This window comes from Schistocerca americana, chromosome X (assembly GCF_021461395.2).
Source record: "Schistocerca americana isolate TAMUIC-IGC-003095 chromosome X, iqSchAmer2.1, whole genome shotgun sequence".
NCBI lineage: Eukaryota > Metazoa > Arthropoda > Insecta > Orthoptera > Acrididae > Schistocerca > Schistocerca americana.
In genome coordinates, this window is record NC_060130.1 from 102,727,093 (window position 1) to 102,750,225 (window position 23,133).

The following is a 23,133-nucleotide window of genomic DNA, read 5'->3' on the forward strand; positions in this document are numbered from 1 at the left end:
GTTGGTGATTGGAATTTTGTGAGAAGATTCTATCACAAGGAAAACCCCTTTCTTTTAATGATGTTCAGCCCAAATTCTGTATCATTTCAGTGACACTCTCTCCCATATTTCGTGATAATACAAAACGTGCTGCCCTACTTTGAACTTTTTCGATGTACTCTATCAGTCCTATCTGGTAAGGATCCCACACCGCACAGTAGTATTCTAAAAGAGGATGGACAAGCGTAGTGTACGTAGTCTCCTTAGTAGAGCTGTTACATTTTATAAGTGTCCTGCCAATAAAACACAGTCTTCCCCCACAACATTTTCTGTGTGTTCCTTCCAATTTAAGTTGTCAGTAATTGTAATTCTTAGGTATTTAGTTGAATTTACGGCTTTTATATTTGACTGATTTATTGTGGAACCGAAGTTTAACAGATTCCTTTTAGCAATCATGTGGATGACCTCACACTTTTCGTTATTTAGAGTCAACTGCCAATTTTCAAACCATTCAGATATCTTTTCTAAATTGTTTTGCAATTTGTTTTGATCTTCTGATGACTTTATTGGTCGATAAACGACAGCGTCATCTGCGACCAACCTAAGATGGCTGCTCAAATTGTCTCCCAAATTGTTTATATACATAAGGAACAACAAAGGGCCTATAACACTACCTTGTGGAACGCCAGAAATCACTTCTGATTTACTCAATGACTTCCCGTCAATTACTACGAACTGTGATCTCTCTGACAGGAAGTCACAAATCCACTCACATAACTGAGACGATATTCCATAAGCACGCAATTTCACTATGAGCCGCTTGTGTGGTACCGTGTCAAAAGCCTTCTGGAAATCCAGAAATACGGAATTGATCTGAAATCCCTTATCAATAGCACTGAACATTTCATGCGAATAAAGAGCAATTTGTATTTCACGAGAACAATGTTTTCTAAACCCATGTTGACTGCGTATCAATAGACCGTTTTCTTCGAGGTAATTCATAATGTTCGAACACTATATATGTTCCAGAATCCTGCTGCATATCGATGTTAATGAAATGGGCCTGTAATTAAGTGGCTTACTCCTACCACCTGTCTTGAATATTGGTGTGACCTGTGCAACTTTCCGGTCTTTGTGTACGCATCTTTCGTCGAGCAAACGATTGTATATGATTGTCAAGTATGGAGCTAACATATCAGCATACTCTGAAAGGAACCTAATTGGTATACAGTCTGGACCAGAAGACTTGCTTTTATTAAGTGATTTAAGTTGTTTTACTACTCCGAGGATATTTACTTCTATGTTACTCATGTTGGCAGCTGTTCTTGATTCGAACTCTGGAATATTTACTTCATCTTCTTTCATGAAGGCATTTCGGAAGGCTGTGTTTAGTACCTCTGCTTTGGCAGCACTGTCTTTGATAGTAACTCCATTGCTATCGCGCAGAGGAGGCATTGATTATTTCTTGCTGCTAACATACTTCACATATGACCAGAATCTCTTTGGATTTTCTGCCAGGTTTCAAGACAAAGTTTCATTGTGGAAAGTGTTATAAGCATCCCACATTGAAGTCCGCACTAAATTTTGAGCTTCTGTGAAAGACCGACAATCTTGGGGATTTCGCATATTCGTATGTATATAGCATCAAGAGATCTTACATTATGTCATTACTGAAACAGGACATCAGAGGATATTCCAAGAGCATCGGAATTTTGTAAACTATACGAAAAGGCATAATTTGACTTAAAGGGCACATTTGTATTTCCAGATTCACAAAAAAAGTAGGCCCCAACCTCATATGAAACTTTCCAGTGTGGTTTTCGGGAATGCAAATTTTCTTGGAGTACCTGTACTGTATTATCTCATGTTTAGTTCTTTATTATGGCATAATGCCATACGTCCCAGAAGATAAAGTGTAGATGAAATTCTGCAAATAACTGACACTAGTAATAGTGTTTCAAATAAATTGGCTGCCTCTGCAGAAAAGATTAATTGAAGGCAAATTTTTTTTAGCAAACCGATAAAAATAAATTCATTGTTCTGCAAGGCAATAATGTGCAACTACGAAAAACCTGGAAATATAATAAAATCAGAAAACTGAAACTAACAACATATTTTAACCTTCCATAATTATGTGAATGTATTTTAATTCACTTTATAGCTCGTGGTCACAGAAATCTGTTTTGTTTTCGTTTGATGTGAGAGCTGTAAACCAAGAGGAAACAGCAAAACCACTAAACGTAAACACAGTTCACGTGGAGACTGCCCCCTAATCCCACAACAACTCAGACTTCTCTGCGCATGCACGAATCTGGCAGGTTGGACGCACCAGAAAAATTTTTCGGGTAGCATCTGGCTGCTTGTTGCTACAGCTGCACTTCAACTAGCCAGAACTTGGAGAAGGTACTGCTCATATGCAACTCAACTGTGCATGTGCATAAGCCCACTGGCAACTGCTCAAACGAACCTAATATAAACTGTTGTGACATCACGCCCATTGGAAGCAGTTTGTTGTTATGAAGTATTGCATCATCTTCATCCTAAAGCTTTTGACACATTTTGCTGTTGGCAGACGTTTGTGTGTAGACTGTGTTTTGTTGTTGTAAATTGTACATTTCCTCTGCAACTTAAGGTTTTTTTTCCTCGTTTATGTTTTATTGCTGCAGTATTATTTTGCAGTAGCAGGCCAAGGTAAAATTCTTTGTTGGAGCATCAGTTCTTACCAGTCCAAACTACAAAAATTTAACTGAAAACTAAAACAATGAAAAATTCCTGGAATTCTAAAAAAGTCCCAGTTTTCTCCCAGATGAAAAAATTCCCTGGGTTTTTCCTGATTTCCCGGTTGTCTTGGAGCGTATACACCCTGCACATTATTATTAATAATTAGATTCAAATGAACCACGACCACTGAAAAATCTCTCATCTTTTGTTATAAAGATTATATTGTCTTATCAACTGATTTTTAATTTTGCATGCCCTCTAATGTGACTACTGTAAGCTATAAATGGCAGTAATAGACCACTGTCTTGGGGCAGTGTCTCTGACTACTAATCAAAAGGCCCTGGGGTCAAAATTCTGATCCTAGTCACTGCTTAGATTTTGAAGAACAATCATCAGCAGCAACAGCTGAAGACTTCTGGTGCAAGTAGTCACCAAATTTCTGCCAACAGCCTTGTTAAAGAAGGTGGAGATGCAGATAGAGTTCGTGGCAGCCTTTTGCCCTTGTGGTGTGAAACTGCTCATAAAGGCAGAAGAAGCAGCAATTTTCCCTATGACATGAGGATGCAGAAGGCAATGGAAACCACTGTATTAAAGAAAAATAATGTGAATCCACAGGAAAAACAAACTGCACTGAAGAAGTGTCATGATAATTTCTGCACTTGTCTCCCATTCAGATCTCGCACTTTTCTCCCATTCAGATCTCCTGGAGGGGACTGCCAAGAGAGAGGTAACCATGAGAATAATATTGAAAAACCAACAAAAGCACTACAAGTCAGAGCATGGGATGTCAGAAGTCCGATGACGTAGGGAAGCGAAAAAAAAAATCTGAAAATGGAAATGCAATGGCTCAGTATAGATACAATAGGAGTCATTGGAGATAAATGGAGAGAGAATATCAACAGCAACAGAAAATGGTACCACAGGATGTAATGCATACATGCATTCCCTTCACATGTTTAAGCTAAGTATTAAGCACATTTATGCGATTGGGAATGCTCAGTAGCAGCCAGGCTGTGTGTACATTTGACAATTAAGTGTCAGCAAGGAGCATTGGTGATGAAATCATAGGAGGCAATGTAGTGCAATCTTAGTAGGGACAAGATCCGACTATTCGGGAGTAGGATCTTACAATATCAAGAGTATGGAAAGTGAGAAATGTGTTAATGTGTTGTAAAGGGTTGAATAACGGTGTAGCCAAGAGACACCATATTGGAAATTCTTTGAAGTGTGTTTCAAAGTATTTTCTTTATTAAAACGAGTATAGTACAAAATGTTGTTGACATTTAACAATTGGCATCACGAAACACTCCACTTCAGTAAGATCGCAGCCTACATGAAACCTGGCGCCTGAGCACTACTACTGTGCAACGAGGGACTACTGAAGCAGCAAGACACCAGGTTAGTGATAAATCGATCGGAGAAGTACTTCCTTCTCGCTAAAATGCCGCTGAGGGCATTGTAAGGAGTGGGATTCATTACCAATAGGGAGGCGGGGCTAAGGGCAAGTTCCTGTCAAATGTCCAGTAACAGGATGAATATCACAAGCAACAATAGTTCAAGTGCACATGCAGACATCACAAGCACAAAATGAAGAGAGATAGGGATGAATTGTGAGACAGCCACTGGAAAATAAAAGTACCATGAAGCATATCTAAGTTCTCACAAAGTTAGAGTTGGTTCAGTTGAAGAAAACTGAAAGAACAAAATACACACATCAGAAAAAGTTTTGCATCATCCCAGTTCCCAGAACTCCTGAAGATAGATGTTGACTGTGGACATTGTATCACAGACCCAGTCCCTTTGATCGTTCAGAGATGTCACTAAACCCGTCCAAAGATGAAAACAAACATGTATGAGCAGCGTCTATTACACGGAGGGGGTCAGACAGCCGATCAGTTCCAGTTGTCCCACCAGGAAGGAGGTACACAGCTCTTGTTGTCTGTAGTTCAACCACGTCTAGACGGTCAGTACCGCGGTTCGATCGCGCCCACCTTGTTACTTTGTGCCAGGAAGGGCTCTCAACAAGGGAAGTGTCCAGGTGTCTCAGAGTGAACCAAAGCGATGTTGGACATGGTGGCAATACAGAGAGACAGGAACTGTCTAAGACATGTCTTGCTCAGCCCGCCCAAGGGCTAGTACTGCAGTGGATGCCCGCCACCTACGGATTATGGCTCAGAGGAACCGTGACAGCAATGCCACAATGTTGAATAATACTTTTCGTGCAGCCACAGGACGTCGTGTTACGACTCAAACTGTGCGCAATAGGCTGCATGATGCGCAACTTCACTCCCGACATGCTTGGCGAAGTCCATCTTTGCAACCACATCACCATGCAGCGCAGTACAGATGGGCTCAACAGCATGCCGAATGGACCGCTCAGGATTGGCATCACATTCTGTTCACCGATGAGTGTCGCATATGCCTTGAACCAAATAATCATCAGAGACGTGTTTGGAGGCAACCCGGTCAGGCTGAACTCCTTAGACACAGCGTCCAGCGAGTGCAGCAGGTTCATTGCTGTTTTGGGGTGGCATATGTGGGGCCACAGTACGCCGCTGGTGGTCATGGAAGATGCCGTAATGGCTGTACGATATGTGAATGCCATCCTCCAACTGATAGTGCAACCATACCAGCAGCATATTGGCAAGATATTCGTTTTCGAGGACAACAATTCGCACCCCATCGTGCACATCTTGTGAATGACTTCCTTCAGAATAACGACATCGCTCGACTAGAGAGGCCAGCATGTTCTCCAGACATCAACCCTATCGAACATGCCTGAGACAGATAGGAATGGGCTGTTTACGGACGACGAGACCCACCAACCACTCTGAGGGATCTACGCCGAACTGCCGTTGAGGGGTGGGACAATCTGGACCAACAGTGCCTTGATGAACTTGTAGATACTATGCCTCGACGAATACAGGCATGCATCAATGCAAGAGGATATGGTATTGGGTCTTAGAGATAACGGTGTGAAAGCCATCTGGACCATCACCTCTGAAGGTCTCGCTGTATGGTGGTACAACATGCAATGTATGGTTTTCATGAGCAATAAAAAGGGCAAAATGATGTTTATGTTGATTTTTATTCCAATTCTCTATACAGGTTCCGGAACTCTCGGAACCGAGGTGATGCAAACCTTTTTTTGAGATGTGTAGCACGATCTACAAGATGTTGTCAAACCAATTGCATCTGGCAGCCCAGACATCAAGATCAAACCAACAACCACAATCCAGTCAGAACATCTGACAATGTTGAGAAACAACTGGTTAAATATCTTTATTAAGTCATCTACATAAGACTAGAAAACAGACAAAATTTCATAACTCATCTGACAAGTCTCCACTTCTAAGCATTGGTATACCATTGTTTGTCTACAAACAAATGGCACAATTGTTGAGGAATGACGGCACTAATGGCACATTCCATTTCTAAACTTTCTTGGCACTAGGTGGGGAAATACTCAACCTACCGATACCAGCCATCTCCTTTGAGCTATTACGAGTTGTACTAGTATGAAATGCGGACTTTTTATCTCAAGAAACATATTAAACTCAGAAAAATGATAAATAGTGCTTTATTCAAAATATGCTCCATCATTTGTTATACATTTTCCCCAGCTTTTGGCTAATTTGTAACCACTAAAAATTTTCCACTTTAGCTGCAAACCATTCATAAAGCCATTTTTTCACACCTTCATAAAACTCAAAGCGCTGCTCAGCAAGTGCGTGATCCATCAACACAAACAAGTGCTAATCGGAAGGAGCCAAGTCTGGTGAGTAAGCCGCATGGGGTAGAACTTCTTAGCCGAGTGCTTCCAACATGGTGTGCCTTGGTCTACCCATGATTGATTGCACTTGGGATTCTCAAAATGAATTCACTTTTCATTCTCTGTAACTATGTGATGCAAAAATGACTTCCTTTTGTACCGAGCAACCAAAATCCCACATGTGTTTTTGCACTTTTCCATTTGCCTGTAATTCAACTCATGTGGTACCCACCTACCGGTCTTCTGAATCTTTCCGATCTCTCGCAGCCAATTGAAAATACTTTGTTGATTAATGCCCAATTAGTCAGTGAGTTGATTCTGTGTTTGAGAATCATCTTCATTCAACAACGCTTCCAATGTCACATCTTCATATTTTTTGTGGTTTCCCATGTTCCTTGTCAGCAACATCGAAGTCACCATTTTTTTGAACACCGGATCCATCATTCATACGTATCTTGTGATGGAGCATGCTCATCATAAGCTTCTTGAGGTAATCGGTATCATCCAGCGGCAGTTTTCATCAAATCAAAACAAACCATTAATGCGGTCCATGAATGCTCTTTCTTCCATATAAATTTCGACATACTGAACAAAACACTACGCACGCACTTTTCCAATTTATCACACATGGGCAGATGACACTTGTTAATGACACAACAAAATGGTGCACTGTCAAATGTATATTGCACAAACTGCATTGGTGCAACATCTGTTGTCTGAAATCCGCATTTCATACTTGTACACCTGGTATGTCATCAAAACAGCAGATGTAAGTTACCCACAGAAATCCAATATGCATAAATTAAACACCATAGCAAAAATTATAGTGACTTTCATGACTTCAGATTTGTTGGCTTCGCCAATTCGCACACAAATTGTTATCTTTCAGCTTAACATAGACCTGCTGCTACACTACAGGTCAGTATGTATGCACCAAAAATATGAAAACACCAAAAATACGACACATTACCATGCCTATACATCCAAGAGCCAAAGGAACTGGTACAGCTGCCCAATATCATATAGGGCTCCCAAGAGAAAGTAGAAGTGCCGCAACACTATGTGGCATGGACTCGACTATTGTCAGAAGTAGTGTTGGAGGGAACTGACACCATGAATCCTGCACGGCTGTACATAAATCCCTAAGAGTATGATGGGGTGGAGATCCCTTCTCAATAGCACATTTCAAGGCATCCCAGATATGCTCAATACTGTTCATGTCTGGGGAGTTTCGTGGCCAGTGGGAGTGTTTAAACTCAGAAGAGCATTCCTGAAGCCACTCTGTTGCAATTCTGGATGTGTAGGGTGTCGCATTGTCCTGATGGAATGCCCAAGTCTGTCGGATGAAGGGATGCAGGTGACCAGACAGGATGCTTACGTACGTGTCACTTGTCACAGTTGTATCTAGAGGTATCAGGGGTCTCTTATCATTCCAACTACACATACCCCACACCATTACAGGACCTTGACAAGCTTGAACACTCCCCTGCTGACGTAGGGTCCATGGATTCATGAGGTTGTCTCCATACCCGTACACGTCTACCCACTCAATACAATTTAAAATGAGACTCGTTGGTATAGGCAACATGTTTCCAGTCATCAACAGTCCAATGTCTGTGTTGACGGGCCAAGGCAAGGCATAAAGCTTTGTATCATGCAGTCATCAAGGCTACAGGCATGGGCCTTCAGCTCCAAAAGCCCACATCGATGATGGTTCACAAATTGACACTTGCTGATGGCCCAGCACTGAAATCTGTGCAATTAGCGGAAGGGTTGCACTTCTGTCACATTGAACGATTCTCTTCAGTCACCATTGGTCCCATTCTTGCAGGATCTTTTTCTAGCCACAGCGATGTTGGAGATTTGATGTTTTACCGGACTGCTGATGTTCATGGTACACTCGTGAAACGGTCGTATGGGAAAATCCCCATTTCATCACTACCTTCGAGATGCTGTGTCCCATCGCTCATGGGCCAACTATAACACCACATTCAAACTCACTTAAGTCTCATAACCTGCCATTGTGGCAGCAGTAATCGATCTAACAACTGCGCCAGAGACTTGTCGTCTTACATAGGCGCTGCCGACCACAGCGCCAATGTTCTGCCTGTTTACGTATCTCTGTATTTGAATAAGCATACCTATACCAGTCTCTTTGGCACTTCAGTGAACCATTCTTCCCGCAAGACAGAGCCCAAGTTCAGGTAATGATGAAGGTGAATGACCACGCACCCTTTTCTCCAAAGTAGACCACAAAGCCTAAGTAATACTGAGATCTGATGGCTGTGGTGGCCAGGGGAGATGCAAAAATTCATCCTTGTGCTCACAAAGCCATTCCTGGATGATGCAAGCTGTATTAACAGGCCTCTGTCACCTTGAAACATAGCATCACAACTGGGGAATAAATACTGTAACGTGGGATGGAGTTGATCAGCCAAAATCGTTATACAATCTTTGGCAGTAATGCAACCTTGCAGAGTAACCATGGGGCTCATGGAATACAATGATAAAGCTGCCCAAATCATCACTGAATCCCTGCTATATTTCATTCTCGGAAGGAAGCAGTCTGCATCACTGGCTTGGGATGGTATGCCAGATGTAACTTGGTCATAAGTTGGAAACTGTGAAACAAGAATCATCCAACCAAATTACTTTCTACCACTGCTCCTTAGTACAGGTTTTATGAATTCGGCATCACATTTGCAGCAATGTGTGGTGTCACCGCCAGACACCACACTTGCTAGGTGGTAGCCTTTCAATCGGCCGCGGTCCGTTAGTATACGTCGGACCCGCGTGTCGCCAATATCAGTGATTGCAGACCAAGCGCCGCCACACGGCAGGTCTAGAGAGACTTCCTAGCACTCGCCCCAGTTGTACAACCGACTTTGCTAGCGATGGTTCACTGACAAAATACGCTCTCATTTGCCGAGACGATAGTTAGCATAGCCTTCAGCTACGTCATTTGCTACGACCTAGCAAGGCGCCAGTACCAGTTACTATTGATACTGTGAATCATGTACCGTCAATAGCGACGTTCACCATTAATGGATTAAAGTTAAGTATTCCACCAGCTACGTCCGTTTTTCTAAAGTCTAATTTCCTTGTCCTGTTCCAGACCTCACGCCAGCCTGCGTGAGCTAAAACACATGCCTTTCGGCTTCCTCTAGTACCCGGTGTTGGCTCTCCTGCCAACCCACAACACAATGATGTATGGTTTTGGAATTCCAGCATGTCTTGCAATTTGCAGCTTATGGAGCTCCCTTCGTGTTGGTGTTGACAGGGTTCTGGGGTGCACCATTCAGTTCTGCAGCAACTTTTGCAGCTATCACTACCTTACTTTTCTTCACAATGCTCTTCAATGACTGTACATTACAGTCACTCAACACACAATTTTGTATGTGTTGTGGCTTAGAGGATGATGTTCTTCCACTTTCCCTGTATGCAGTATAAATCTCTTAAAACACCAAACAATTCAGTTGGTTGGTTACAGAAGCACCCACCACATGAGCACCAACTATCTGAACAAACTGCAACTACACAGGACACTGGCCAAGACTGATACTTGCAACATACTGATGGAATTGCCGCAGGTGCCATTTGTGGTTAAATACAATAATGCCACCTGCAGGCTTGGCTAGCAGCTGCATTTGTGTTCAAGCATGCATTTCTCTCAGTGCTTCAATATTTTTGTCCAATCTCTATGTGATTCAGTATTCACATTTGTAGTTCTCACCTACTCTATGACCAAACTATCACCTCCTACTGTTAACACAGACATCACACTATACTACAGATCTGTCATCATTATCAACATTCCAAAAATAGTATAAAAACAAATTCAATTTTGTATGCACAACTATGAGGACATCACACAAGACGTCGTCATTATGTAATGGATCGATATCGTCGTCCGATATTGATTGGTACAACCAACCCATAGCTGCAATAACAGAGTGTATATCATACAGGAGTTAAGTTTACAGCATTCTTGTATTCCTTAACGATAGCCCTTCAAATTAAACACTAAACAGCACAGCACTAAATATTAATTTTATAGTAAACACGATATGCAGATTGTACATACTACTTTTAGTACATGAAACATGTTAAATGTATGTGACATGCATGTATTCTGGCAAAGCCATACGTAAAAAGCTCCTCTTAAAAATCCGGATCTATTTCAACCAAACTTGGTACATATGTTACTTATCTGGAAAGAAATGCTGTGGGCTTAAGAGCCACCAGCCTGGTGTTGGAGTGGGGGTGATACCTTGATGATGGTGAGAGGAGGTGGTGAAGAGCAGATGGAAAGAGAGGAGAAAGGAGGAGATGGAAAGAGAGGAGAAAGGAGGAGATGGAAAGAGAGGAGAAAGGAGGAGATGGTCTGAGACTGAGTGATTGATTGACTGATTAAATGAGAGGGGTTATGGGACCATACGACGAGGTCATCAAACCCGCAATTCCAAAGTGAGTCACAGAAGAAAGAGGGTCTGCTAAAAGTGGATGGATCCAGTCAAAGGAGTCAAATTGTAAAATAGTGATCATTAAACACACACAGTAAAGGCATAAAAGGTGAGACCAAATCTAAAAACTGGGAAAGATGGGGGTGGTCATGGGGTATCAGACCGAGAAGACTGTAAAAGAAGTCCCAACCACAACCAACCTACCCCTGCTCCAAGACTAAAGTAGAACTTTATATCTGGAAATTATGTCTGGAAATAAAAACCACTTTCACACAGGAAACTGAGGACCAGTTCCACCATCCATGGATCGTCTTCTAATATCAAATTTACAGAATAGGGAAGACTATACTTAACACAAAGGGCTGAAAGAAGGGGACAATCCACCAATATGTGAGATATCGTCAGTCTGTCTCCACAACTACATGTGAAGATGGGTCGTAATTTGGGAGGAAACAATGGGTGAGCTGCATATGACCAATGCATTAACGGCATAAAACAGTGGACTCCTTCTGAGAGCAGTGGAAGAAAGAGCGCCAAACTGCTGTAGACTCCTTGATTGTGCGGAGTTTATTACTATGAGCAGCAGCACTCCAGATAGCATTCCACTTTTGGGCAAACAGAGATTTGACATAGATCTGTATATCCGCAGTTGGAATCACAAAAGGGAAAGGGGGTAAGTAACTGCTTCTCTAGCCAAACGGTCAACCACTTCATTCTCTTGGGACCCAGAGAAAGATGACTGAACAGGCAGCACGCGCAAGGACAGAGAGGTGGTCATGGATAGCAGATACCAAAGGGTGGCAAGAGTAGCATTGGTCGATAGCCTGCAGGCTGCTCATGGAGTCTGAACAAATTAAAACACTGTGAGGGGAGGCCTGAGAATCAACAAGGAGGGCCCTGTGAATGGCTAGAAGCTCTGCTGTGAACACACTACATGATGCCGGCAATAAATGGTGTTCAAAGCCAGTAGGAAACTTGAAAGCGTATCCCACCTTATCAATTGTCTTAGAACCATCAGTGTAAAAGATAGTGGCACCCTGGAACTCTGCAAGGATGGCACATACAAGACACCGGTAAACCACAGGAGTGACAGAGAGAGACCTTAGGATCCTGGAATAGATCTGCTCCAATCTGTGGTCTAAGCATCATCCAAGGGGGGGGGGGGGGGGGGGGCGTTATGGGAGGAAAGACACAGGGTGCAGTCCAGTAAGTGGAGATGGAGATCCCAACAGAGGGAAGTGAGACTCATGCCAACCGGCAATCCCACCAGTGGGCGGGTGTTAAGAGAGAGACATCCCCACATTGGCGAAGAGCACAGGGTACACAGGATGGTCAGGGGAATTGGCGAATGGCGATTGCATACGAAACAAGGAGCTGAGTCCATCAGAGGTGTAGAGGGGGAATGCCCGCTTCTGTGAGGAGACTATCAATAAGACTAGTGCGAAAGGCACCAATAGCCACAAACACACACTACAATGATGGACAGGGTCAAAGAGTTTCAAAGTGGAAGGAGCTGCTAAGCTATAAACCTGACTACCATAATCTAAACTGGACAAGATCAGAGCACGGTAAATATGAAGAAGCGTGGAACAGTCTGCACCCCAAGATGTGTGGGCCAGGACGCAGACAGAATTACGCTTCCACATACATGTAGTCTTTAGTTGCAAATTTGGGGCAGCATGTCACCTTGTTATCAAAAATAAGGCCCAAGAAAGGGACTGTGCCTACATCGAGGAGCTGGTTGCCTAAATAAAGTTCTGGATCAGGGTGTACTGTGGGTTGACGACAAAAATGCATAACCCACATTTTGAAGGGAAATAAATGGAAGCCATGGGCAGTGGCCCACACAGAGGGACCATCGGATGGTGCCTTGGAGCTGGTGCTCAGCAGATGCTACTGAGTGGGAGCTGCACCAGGTGCAAAAATCGTCGATATACAATGCCGGGGTAACAAGAGGTCACAAGCCCATTGATGGCAAGGAGGAAGAGTGCGACCCTTAGTGCCGAACCCTGTGGGATACCATTCTCCTGAATCTGAGGGGAGCTGAGTGGAGTGCCAATTCGAACCCAAACATGGAAGAGCCGGTGAGATAAAAACTCATGGATAAAAACTGAAAGGGGACCACAAACCCCTCAGTCATAGAGGTAACTAAAATGTCTTACACCTTATGTAGATCAAAGAAAGATAACGACAAGGTGCCGGCGGTGAGTACAATCCTGCCAGATGGCTGATTCCAATTGGAGTAAATGGTCAGTTTGGAGATTGCACTGCCCAGAAGCCACAATGATACGGGGACAAAAGGTCCTGAGATTCAAGTGCCCAACATAATCTGAAGCTGACCATCCTTTCGAGCAGTTAACAAAGTACATTCATCAGGCTAATTGGGTGGTAGCTGTCTCGAGACATCGGTTTTCCCCAGGCTTAAGGAGAGGGATAACTATACTGTCTCACCATTGTGACAGAAAAGCATTCGTGAGTCAAATGTGGCTGAAGACCCTGAGGAGCTGTTTGCCTCTGGGGAACATCCAAGTGTTGGATCATCTGGGTTGTGGATGAAATCTGGGCCTGGGGCTGTGTCTCATGAAGAGCTAAGAGCCTGCACCAATTTCCATTCAGTGAAGGGCGCATTATAGAGCTCAACTTACTGCAGGACAAAACAGAAGGGGGTCTGTTCTACTCTGTGTTTCTGCCAGAGAAAGGAAGTAGGGTAGGAAGAGAACAACGATGCCATCGCAAAATGTGTCACGAGGTGTTTTGTGAGGAACAATGGATCAGAGCACAGAGCACCTAGGAGGTTCGGGCCCTGGACAGTTGACTGTAGCTGGTGGCCCAGAGAGCCACAGGGCTTGGACCAAACCTGCAATGAAGAGGCATTACATCCCTAGGGGGAGGAAACATGGCACTCCCAGCATTCCTTTTTACTCCGTCTAATAAGGTAATGAGCCCTAGCACGGAGATGCTTAAAAGTGAGGACATTTGCCTGTAAAGAGTGTCGCTTAAATTGATGCAGCGCCCGTTGGCGGTTGTAGACAGTGACTATGACATCCTTAGTCCACCACGGTACCGGTCAATGAAGAGGGGGACCTGTAAATAGAGGGACAGCAGTGCCAGCAGCATGAGGAATAGTGGCAAAGATGCTTTGCACAACTACAGAAATAGAATTTGAGAGGGAGGTGTCAAAGTTCACAGCAGACGTATATAAAGGCCAACTGGCCTGGCGGAATGCCCAATGTGGGGGCCTGTCTGACTGGCGGCAGCAAGGGAATGATAGAATCAATAGAAAGTGTTCACTGTCACAAAGGTCATCAGGGGATGACCAATGTAGGAAAGCCACGAGAGTAGGGAAGGAGATCGTGAGACTGATAGCAGAGAAGATGCCATGAGTGGCACTGAAGTGGGTAGGGGAACCATCATTGACGAGACACAAATCGAGGTCCATGATAAATTGGTCAATTAGGATACCCCTACACGTTGAAGTGACACTCCTCCACAGTGGATGGTAGGCACTGAAGTCACCAAGGAGGAGAACAGGGCAGGAGTTGCCGGATTAAGGTAGACAGTGCAATGTAAGGAAGTGGCCTACCTGTAGGGAGGTAGACATTGCAAATGGTGATAGCCAGAGTCCTTTGCACTTGAACCACTATCGCTTCCAAGTTGGTACGTACGGGGATCCAGTCACTAATGACATCGGAGCGAACCAAAATGCAGATCCCACCAGATACTACTCCGGGGCCAGCATGTTTCCGACAGGATGCCCGATAACCATGAAATGTTGGAGAGTGGTCATTATGAAAATGAGTTTCTTGAAGAACAAGACAGAACACAGAATAGGAGGAGACAAGACCTTGCATTTCTGGTAGGTGACGATGGTATCTGTTGCAATTCCACTGGTGATCATGTGGCGAGAGTCCAAAGTAAACATGAAGAAGCCAAGGAGGAGGTCAGGTCACTATCAGTAGTCGTCACCGACAAGGATGGTGTGACATCAATAATAAGATATTAGACTCAGGTTGTGAGGGGGGAGATGGCACCATCGGGGGCATCTTGTCTTGGGATTTATGTTTCTTCTTCTTCTCTTTCTGAGGTGGAGCAGGGCAGGGCATAGGGGGATACAGGCTTCTGCAAGATCTAGAACCAGAGCGGGTGACCTGGGGGGCCGCACAGATGGTGCGCCTCATGGCCGAGTGGTGGTAAGAATCTTCTGGCCTGAGAGACACCAAGGGACAGGTGTCCCAGGAGGGAGCCCAATCACCGTCAGATGCTGAAGAAGGGGACACTTCTTTGGCCTGGGAGGGGGAGAGGCTCCCTGATGGGAGGTCATGGGAACTGCAGGGGGAGGTGGACAGGAGAGGGGGACAGGGCTGGGTAAGGACGAGGTAGGAGGAAGAAATGGAGTAACAGAGGCAAAAGTTGAAGATAGAGACACTGGATGGAGTCTCTCATACTTTTGGCGAGCCTCAGCACAAGACAGGCGATCCAGGGACTTGTATTCTTGGATCTTCTTGTCTCTCTTGCAAGCCGAGCAATCCAGCGAGCGAGGGGAGTGACGGTCAGCACAATTGACACACACAGGTGGTTGGAACACAGGGGCTTCCCTCATGGAGTGGGAGGCCACAGTCACCACACAAAGGGTCCGCCATACAGTGGGAAGACGTGCCCAAAATTTAAGCACCAAAAGCACCTCATAGGTGGAGGGACGTACGGCTTCACGTCACATCTGTAGCACATAACCTTGATCTTCTCTGGGAGGGTATTCCCTCTAAAGCCAGAATGAAGGCACCAGTATCGGTATGGTTGTCTCTGTGAACCTTCTGCACACGTTGAACAAAATGAATGCCACACCGCTCCGGATTAGTTTGCAAGAGGAGGTCTCTATGAAAATTTACTCCTGGTCCATATTCAGAGATTGGTGAGGAGTGATAGACACCAAGACACTGCTAAGATGATCACAGGCATGAACAGCTGCGGATTGGATGGCAGAAGCAGTTTTGGTCAACAGGGAGCGCGACCACATCTTTACTAAGAGACTCCACTTCACCAACATTTTCCTCGAAAAACAATGGCTTGTGCCACTGAATGTGTCGCCATCCGTCCTAGTACAGACGAGGTAATGGGGAAAGGGTTTCATCCAAGATGGGCGAGCCCTGGCCCTCCTCCCATGGTACAGCCAGGGAAGGGAAGGTTGCTGGGTCATACAAAGCAGCATTCAATGATCCTTCACCATTCGAAGAGATGGCCATTTGAAAATGGGCAGATTTTTGCAGCTCGATACGCTTCATGTGCCAAGCCATCTGCCCTGATACCATCCACTCCGACTAGGGGTTCTCCCCATGGGCACCATCCAGCCACAGCAAGAGCCATCTGGCATGGCAGCCATTGCCGGGAGTTCCGATGCTCAAGAAGATAAGCAACCACTCCTTGGCATACATGTGGAGGGAACAGCTCAGGTATCAGTAGTGTGATCCCTGTGTTGTCATGGGGGTCAGCCATATGGGTTCATAACAGCCCCACCACATAGACTGGATACACATGCTGGTGACCTAGCAGAGTGGAAGGGGGCTACTGTGGGAAAGGGAGAGGGGATGGAAGGGGGCAAAGGAATCCACATCGTAGATGCTAGGGAGGGGAGTTCTTCCCCATTTGGCTCACACTAAAAACAGGAAATTTTGAAGTGGAGGTCAAACCTCAAGTCAGGACCTAAACGCCAAAAAGGATGAAAGAACAGGCAAAAGGAACAAAACTGCAACCAATACAGGAAACCAGGTGGATAACCAGGTCGACATAAATCAGAATACCGAGAGAGGGGAAGGAGATGGAAACGACGAAGGAGTGAGGATATGGAGGGAGAGCAGGGTGAAGGAAATGCAGCCATTGAAGGAAGAATTGACTGCAATAGCTCAGGGCCCCATGTGTGCCACGCACCAACTCACGAAAGAACCATGTGCCCCATTAGGGAGTCAGAGAGTGAGGGGAGGAGGAGATAGGCTAACAAAAGATGGAAATAAATACCTACTCGGCATATTTTGGGTAGTCAGCTAGTTATCTAGATAAAACAAGTTCTCATTTACGGTTTCACAGTTTACACACAATCCTACCAAAGTAGTTTAAGCTTGCATTCAAGTGTAAATATGCAAACACAACATTTCTGCTAACAAGGGGACCATGCCAATTCGTCATTGCAGATTTCATCCAAATTTATGTTATATGCAAGACTTGGCCAGAAATGAAAGCTCCACATGGCGAATAATTTAGAAGAAAATAGTATTTCTGGTGCAGGTCAGGTGAGGAATGAGCAATTTATGTTAGCGTAATTTCCAGGCAGCAGTATGAGTACAGGGGTGGTAATCCGAGGGTTATGAGATCGCGTCCCTCAGCGGAAACTTTTATGCTACTTACACTGCAAATAAACCAAGATAATGCCTAATTTTATTTGATGAAACCCTATGTGCAGGAGAACAATTTTCTTCTGTCAATTGACTCACGGGGCAGGCAAGCAAATCCACAATTATATGACAAGATTTTTCCAAATGATGAAGGATAGCCATCATGCAGTATTAAAGTGATCTTCTCCTCCTTCCCCCCCCCCCCCCCCCCCCCCCCAAAAAAAAAAAAAAAACCATTACAGTAGTACAATACTGTGATGTTCAATTTCACTGTCAGCTAATGAATTTGACCAAGAAGCTTCAAAACTACTCTTATCCCATCGAGAGGAAAAAAGAAATCACACCCCAAGAAGACTGTGTCAAAGTTTATTCCATTGTACATCACCATATATCCTCGCCTTTTTTTCGCGAAATGATGCATTGTGTGTGGTTTGCTGTGAAACTGCAGTAAGACAAAACCTTTTTATGAATACAAACAGTTTGTTTTGTATAGAAACTTTTTAAAACAATCATGTAAATGAAAAATGCAATGCATACAACATATGTAAAATGGTGGGAAAAATAATGTTACCATCCGATGTGAAATTTAAAATTTTCCGGGCGAACTAAATATTCAAAAAGATTTCGGGCTTGCAGCTGGTCGTCGTTAGCTTCCATCCGCGATATTTTGACTGGACAACTGCCAGCCATCTTCAAGTGAGTCATCGAAGACTGACGAAAATGCCCTCCATTCCGCAATATACAGTGTGCAGTGAATATTCCACGCATGCGTCAAAATCATATTAACAGATGAACCACACTGCCCGCCAGCAGCGCCCTCGCTGGTGGAACTGCGGAACTTAGCTGTCTTCGGTGTTGTCAATTGCCACGTCCATCGGAGTAGTGAGTAATATTGGGGGCCCCACTGACGATTTAGCCAATCTTTGCTGAGGCCATTTGTACGCAAATGTCCACATCACATACGAAACTCGGCCGATTTTATCAACAGACTGGGGCTCTCTGTCTAAGTACTTCTGATCTTTTAGTTAGTTTTAACGTGGTGTCTCTTTTTACAAAGGTACCCTCGCAGACTCCTTGGCACTGATTGGCAATAAGTTTCAGGTGGGAATCAATGCTTTGTTTCGCCATGCTCTCTCCTCAACATATTTTATGTTCAACCAAGAATATTTTGAACAGATTGACGGCGTTGCCATGGGGTAGCCCCTTGTCTCCCTTGGTGGCCAACCTCTTTATGGGGGATTTTGAGGAGAGAGCACTTGAATCAGCAGCCCTCAAACCAACTGTTTTTTGGAGTTACGTGGATGACACTTTCGTAGTGTGGCCTCATGGAGAAGAAAAATTAATGGAGTTTTTAGATCACCTCAACTCCATTCATGAGAACATTTGGTTTACCATGGAATTAGAAGAAAATGGTTGCCTCCCTTTCTTGGATGTGCTAGTTAGATGGAAGAGTGATGGCTCTCTGGGGCATTCAGTTTATCGAAAGCCCACACATACTGATTTGTATTTAAATTCGTCCAGCTGCCATCACCCATCGCAAACAATGAGTGTACTTAAAACACTGGTACACAGAGCTCATGTAGTGTCAGATGCAGATAGTTTGCCTGAAGAGCTTGCCCACCTGAAGAGGGTTTTTCAAACAGAATGGATATTCTACAAGGCAAATTAGCAAGGCACTTGCAATTAAGCCAAAGAAACAGGGAGTGGAGAAAGAAGAGAGCACGCCTACTAAATCTTTAGCTTTTCTTCCCTTTGTTGGCAACATTTTCTTCACTATTGCAAGAATCCTCCACGGTTTCGAAGTGAAAGTGATTTTCCGTCCACCATCTAAGATTTCTGACCTGCTGGGATCAGTGAAAGACGATCTGGTATTGCGGAAGGCGGGAATTTATAAAATACCTTGTCAGTGTGGTATTTCATATACAGAACAAACATTGCGAACAGTAGAAGAACGTTGCACTGAACATCAATGCTGTACTCGCCTTTTGCAACCTAGCAAGTCTGCAATTGCTGAGCATTGCATTTCCACTGGACACTCAATGGAGTATGACAAGAGAACAATTTTGGCCACAGCAACATCCTTTTGGGACTCTGTCATAAAAGAATCAGTGGAAATTCGCATGACAGACAAACTTTTGAACAGTGACAATGGATACCAGCTAGATAATGCGTGGAACCCCATCATCTCTAAGATCTGCTCCAGACGAAGACGTCAGAGTACTCTGATAACCGCGGCAATTGACAACGCTGAAGACAGCTGAGGTCTGCAGTTCCACTAGCGAGGGCGCTGCTGGCAGGTGGTGTGGTTTGTCTGTTAATATGATTTTGACGCATGTGCAGAATACTCGCTGCACGCTATATATTGCGGAATGGAGGGCATCTTTGTCAGCCTTCGATGGCTCACCTGAGGAAGGCTGGCAGTTGTCCAGTTGAAATATCGTGGATGGAAGCTAACGATGATCGGCTGCAAGCACTAAACCTTTTTTAATAATGTTACCATCGTTTTTACGATGAATACTGTCCCACCATGTACAAATCATCAACTGTAAAATTATATATTTAATTTTATATACGAAGTTCTTGAGTATGCCTCACAATCCCTAACTATACATTTACTTGCAATTCCAAAATTTCCTTCGCATTTCCTTTTATGAAAATATTAATAAATACAATGTCCTGAGAACTACTATGGTTTATTTGCAGTGTAAGTAATTGAAAAATTGAAAATAAAATTTTCCGCATAGGGACTAGATCCCATGACCTTTGAATTACCATTCTGCTCTCTTTCTGCTGTGCCAACCGCTAACATAAATGGCTGATGCCTCCCTGTGCCAACCACTAACATAAATGGCCGATGCCTCCCCTGACCCAAAAACGCTATTTTTTTCTAAATGGAACTTTCTATATGGAACTACTGCTCCTGTCACTTTTTTTTTTTTACCAATCCTTGCATATATCATAAATTTGGATGAAATTGGTGATGACGTGTCCCTTTGTAAGTGCACACAGTCATTGCAGTACATATGATAAAAGAAGCATTTTCAAAACAAAAACAATATCATTCAGCATACCTGTACATGAGTAATCAGGTGGAAATGTCATTTTACATACAGGTCCTAGATTTGATTTATGGGGAGCACCACAGATTTTTCTGTTTAGAAGGATCTTAGAAGGATCAGGAACATTACCCAATCATCATTATGAGGCCAAATGAAAAGCTTCTTCAATAAATAATGTCACTTACATGCAAGCAGACAAACTGCTGTCCAAGAGGAAGGCTTGGCAACAAGGCATACAGCCTCTTCTTACTTGTTTGTGGTGTATAAAAAAAAATTCAACAAACCTGATATAACACAAAATTCATCATCACCTATATCCCACGCATCACTGACGCTTTCTTGGAAATCTTGGAATGAAGTTGAGCTTGATGCACCTCGCTGCCTCTGTGGTCTGGACTCCCTTTTGGGGCTTGGTCTGGAATATGTCATAACCAGATTTTCACAACAGTACCATAAAAATTTAATCATACTACAATACTAAATGCAATTTTTAAAACTCGTAAAATGAATGTCAGACTCCTTAATATTATTTTACGTTTATTTTACAATTTTTGTAACTTTAGTATCATTTTGACTAGTTAACCAAGAAAGTCATCACTGCTACAGCAATTTTCTCACAATCCAATTAGTATAGTTGTCAAGCACATGATCCTTTGGCACATGCTTGTCACTTAGCTAAAACTATAATATTCTCTATGAATTTAACTAGAAGAGGGGATGAACACGTATCTCAAGAAGGTAAAAATAAAATAAAGAAAAGAAAAAAGGAAAAGAAAGCATATGAGCAGCACAGACTGAGTACCAAGACATGTATTCAAAAAACAATTTCTCTATTATAACATTATGGGCAACAACTAATTAACTCTTTAAGTCTCAGAAGATGCTATGTGGTGGTAACTGATGATTCAAAAATGTTATGTGCTAGGTGAAGAGATAAGTAAATAGCTGTCCAAGTAGAATATGTCTTTGGACATTCAAACTGTAATTACCATATTATCCCCATGATTGCAATGTGAACGACAACCTTTGCATACATTCCTTTCACAAAAAATTTGGGAAAATGACATACTGAGAGACAAAGGATGGTAGGTATTGGCTTCTTTGGAATTCCTGTTCTTCCATTGGCATCTAACCAAAGCACACATTAATCTATCAGGGAAATCACACATAATTTATTAGGTTTTAAATATATGACAAATGAATGAATTTTTCACTCTGCAGTAGAGTGTGCACTGATATTAAACTTCCTAGCAGATTAAAACTGTGTGCTGGACCGAGACTCAATCTCAGGACCTTTGCCTTTTGCGGGCAAGTGGTTCACTGACTGAGCTACCCAAGCACATCTCAAAACCTATCCTCACAGCTTTACTTCCATTAGTACCTCATCTCCTACATTTCTAACTTTACAGAAGTTCTCCTGCAAACCTCACAAGCATAGCAGTCCCAGAAGAAAGGATATTGCAAAGACATGGCTTGCAATGAAATTTTTACTTTGCAGTGGAGTGTGCACTGATAAGAAACTCCGTGGTAGAGCACTTGCCTGTGAAAGGCAAAGCTTCCGAGTTCAATTCTGAGTCCAGCACATAGTTTTAATCTGCCAGGAAGTTTCGTGTGGTAACGGACATTACATATTTTTAGAGTCACAACTTTTCCGTGCCTTGCATGAATTCTGGATCAAATTTTATACTTGCAAATTATGATCTTACGAAAAGAAGCATGGACAACAAACAATTCTGACAAGAATAGAACAGAAGATTTTGAAATGTTCTGCAGGATAGTGCTAAAGATTATATGGGTGTATCAAATTGGGGAGACAAGAAATTTATAGAACAACTAGACTAAAAGAAGGGACTGGTTGATAGGAAACATCCTGAGGCATCTAGGAATCGTCAGTCTGGTAGTGGTGGGTAGAGAGAGAGAGAGAGAGAGAGAGAGAGAGAGAGAGAGGGGGGGGGGGGGGGGGGGGGGGGAATTGTAGATGGAGTCCAATGCTTGACTACAGCAAACAGGTTTAAATGGACATAGGCTGCAGCAATTATGCAGAAATGAAGAAGCTTGCCCAGGACAGACTAACATCTTTAGACTGCAGACCGTAACACCAACATTATGACCTTTCTGAAGATCCAAAATCTCCTCTGTAAGCATCAGCATGGAGCCACAATCATATAAAACCCACCTTGCTCTATTCAGCGACAAGGCCCAGAAGGCAGCAGATACCAGAGCATAAGTTGATGCTGTCTTCCTTGACCATCATTGGGCATCTGATACGATTCTGCACTGTGATATTACAAACACAATTTAAATTTACCAAAGTGGATTGAAGAGTTCCTAGCAACAGACCATTGCATGTCAGTCTTAATGGAGGGAAATCTTTGGACATAAACATAATTTTGTGTACACCACAAATGAGTAATACACAACTATGACCGATTTTTGTGCAACACACATCATAGCTAATTCTAGCCATATGAAGTGACATCTCACTACAGATTACTTCAACAGCCTAGAGTAACACGCTGCGTTCTGTTTCTTAAATAAGAATTACATTAGTTATGTATTGCAAATGAATACGGAGCAATGTTAGTGGAACAACGAGCTAAAACTAATCATACAAGAAGCAGAAGTCAGACAGATTCTTTGGAAGAATCCTCAAGAAGTGTTGGCCACCCATGAAGGAAGTAGCTTAAAAAACCCTTGTTCAACAGATATTTAAGTACTGTTCCTCAGTGTGGGACCCTTACCAGGTATGACTGACA

At 43.3% G+C, this 23,133-nt stretch overlaps 1 protein-coding gene across 2 annotated transcripts in view; it reads right to left on the minus strand.

Annotated features, from left to right (window-relative positions):
• The window catches only part of LOC124555625 (TBC1 domain family member 22B), a 143,260-nt gene that overhangs the window by 97,985 nt on the left and 22,142 nt on the right, over positions 1 to 23,133 (minus strand). For both annotated transcript variants that reach the window (XM_047129597.1, XM_047129596.1), the window contains exon 3: positions 20,662 to 20,792. In XM_047129597.1, coding sequence (XP_046985553.1) covers positions 20,662 to 20,792 — 131 coding nt within the window. The remainder of the gene's footprint in view (positions 1 to 20,661; positions 20,793 to 23,133) is intronic.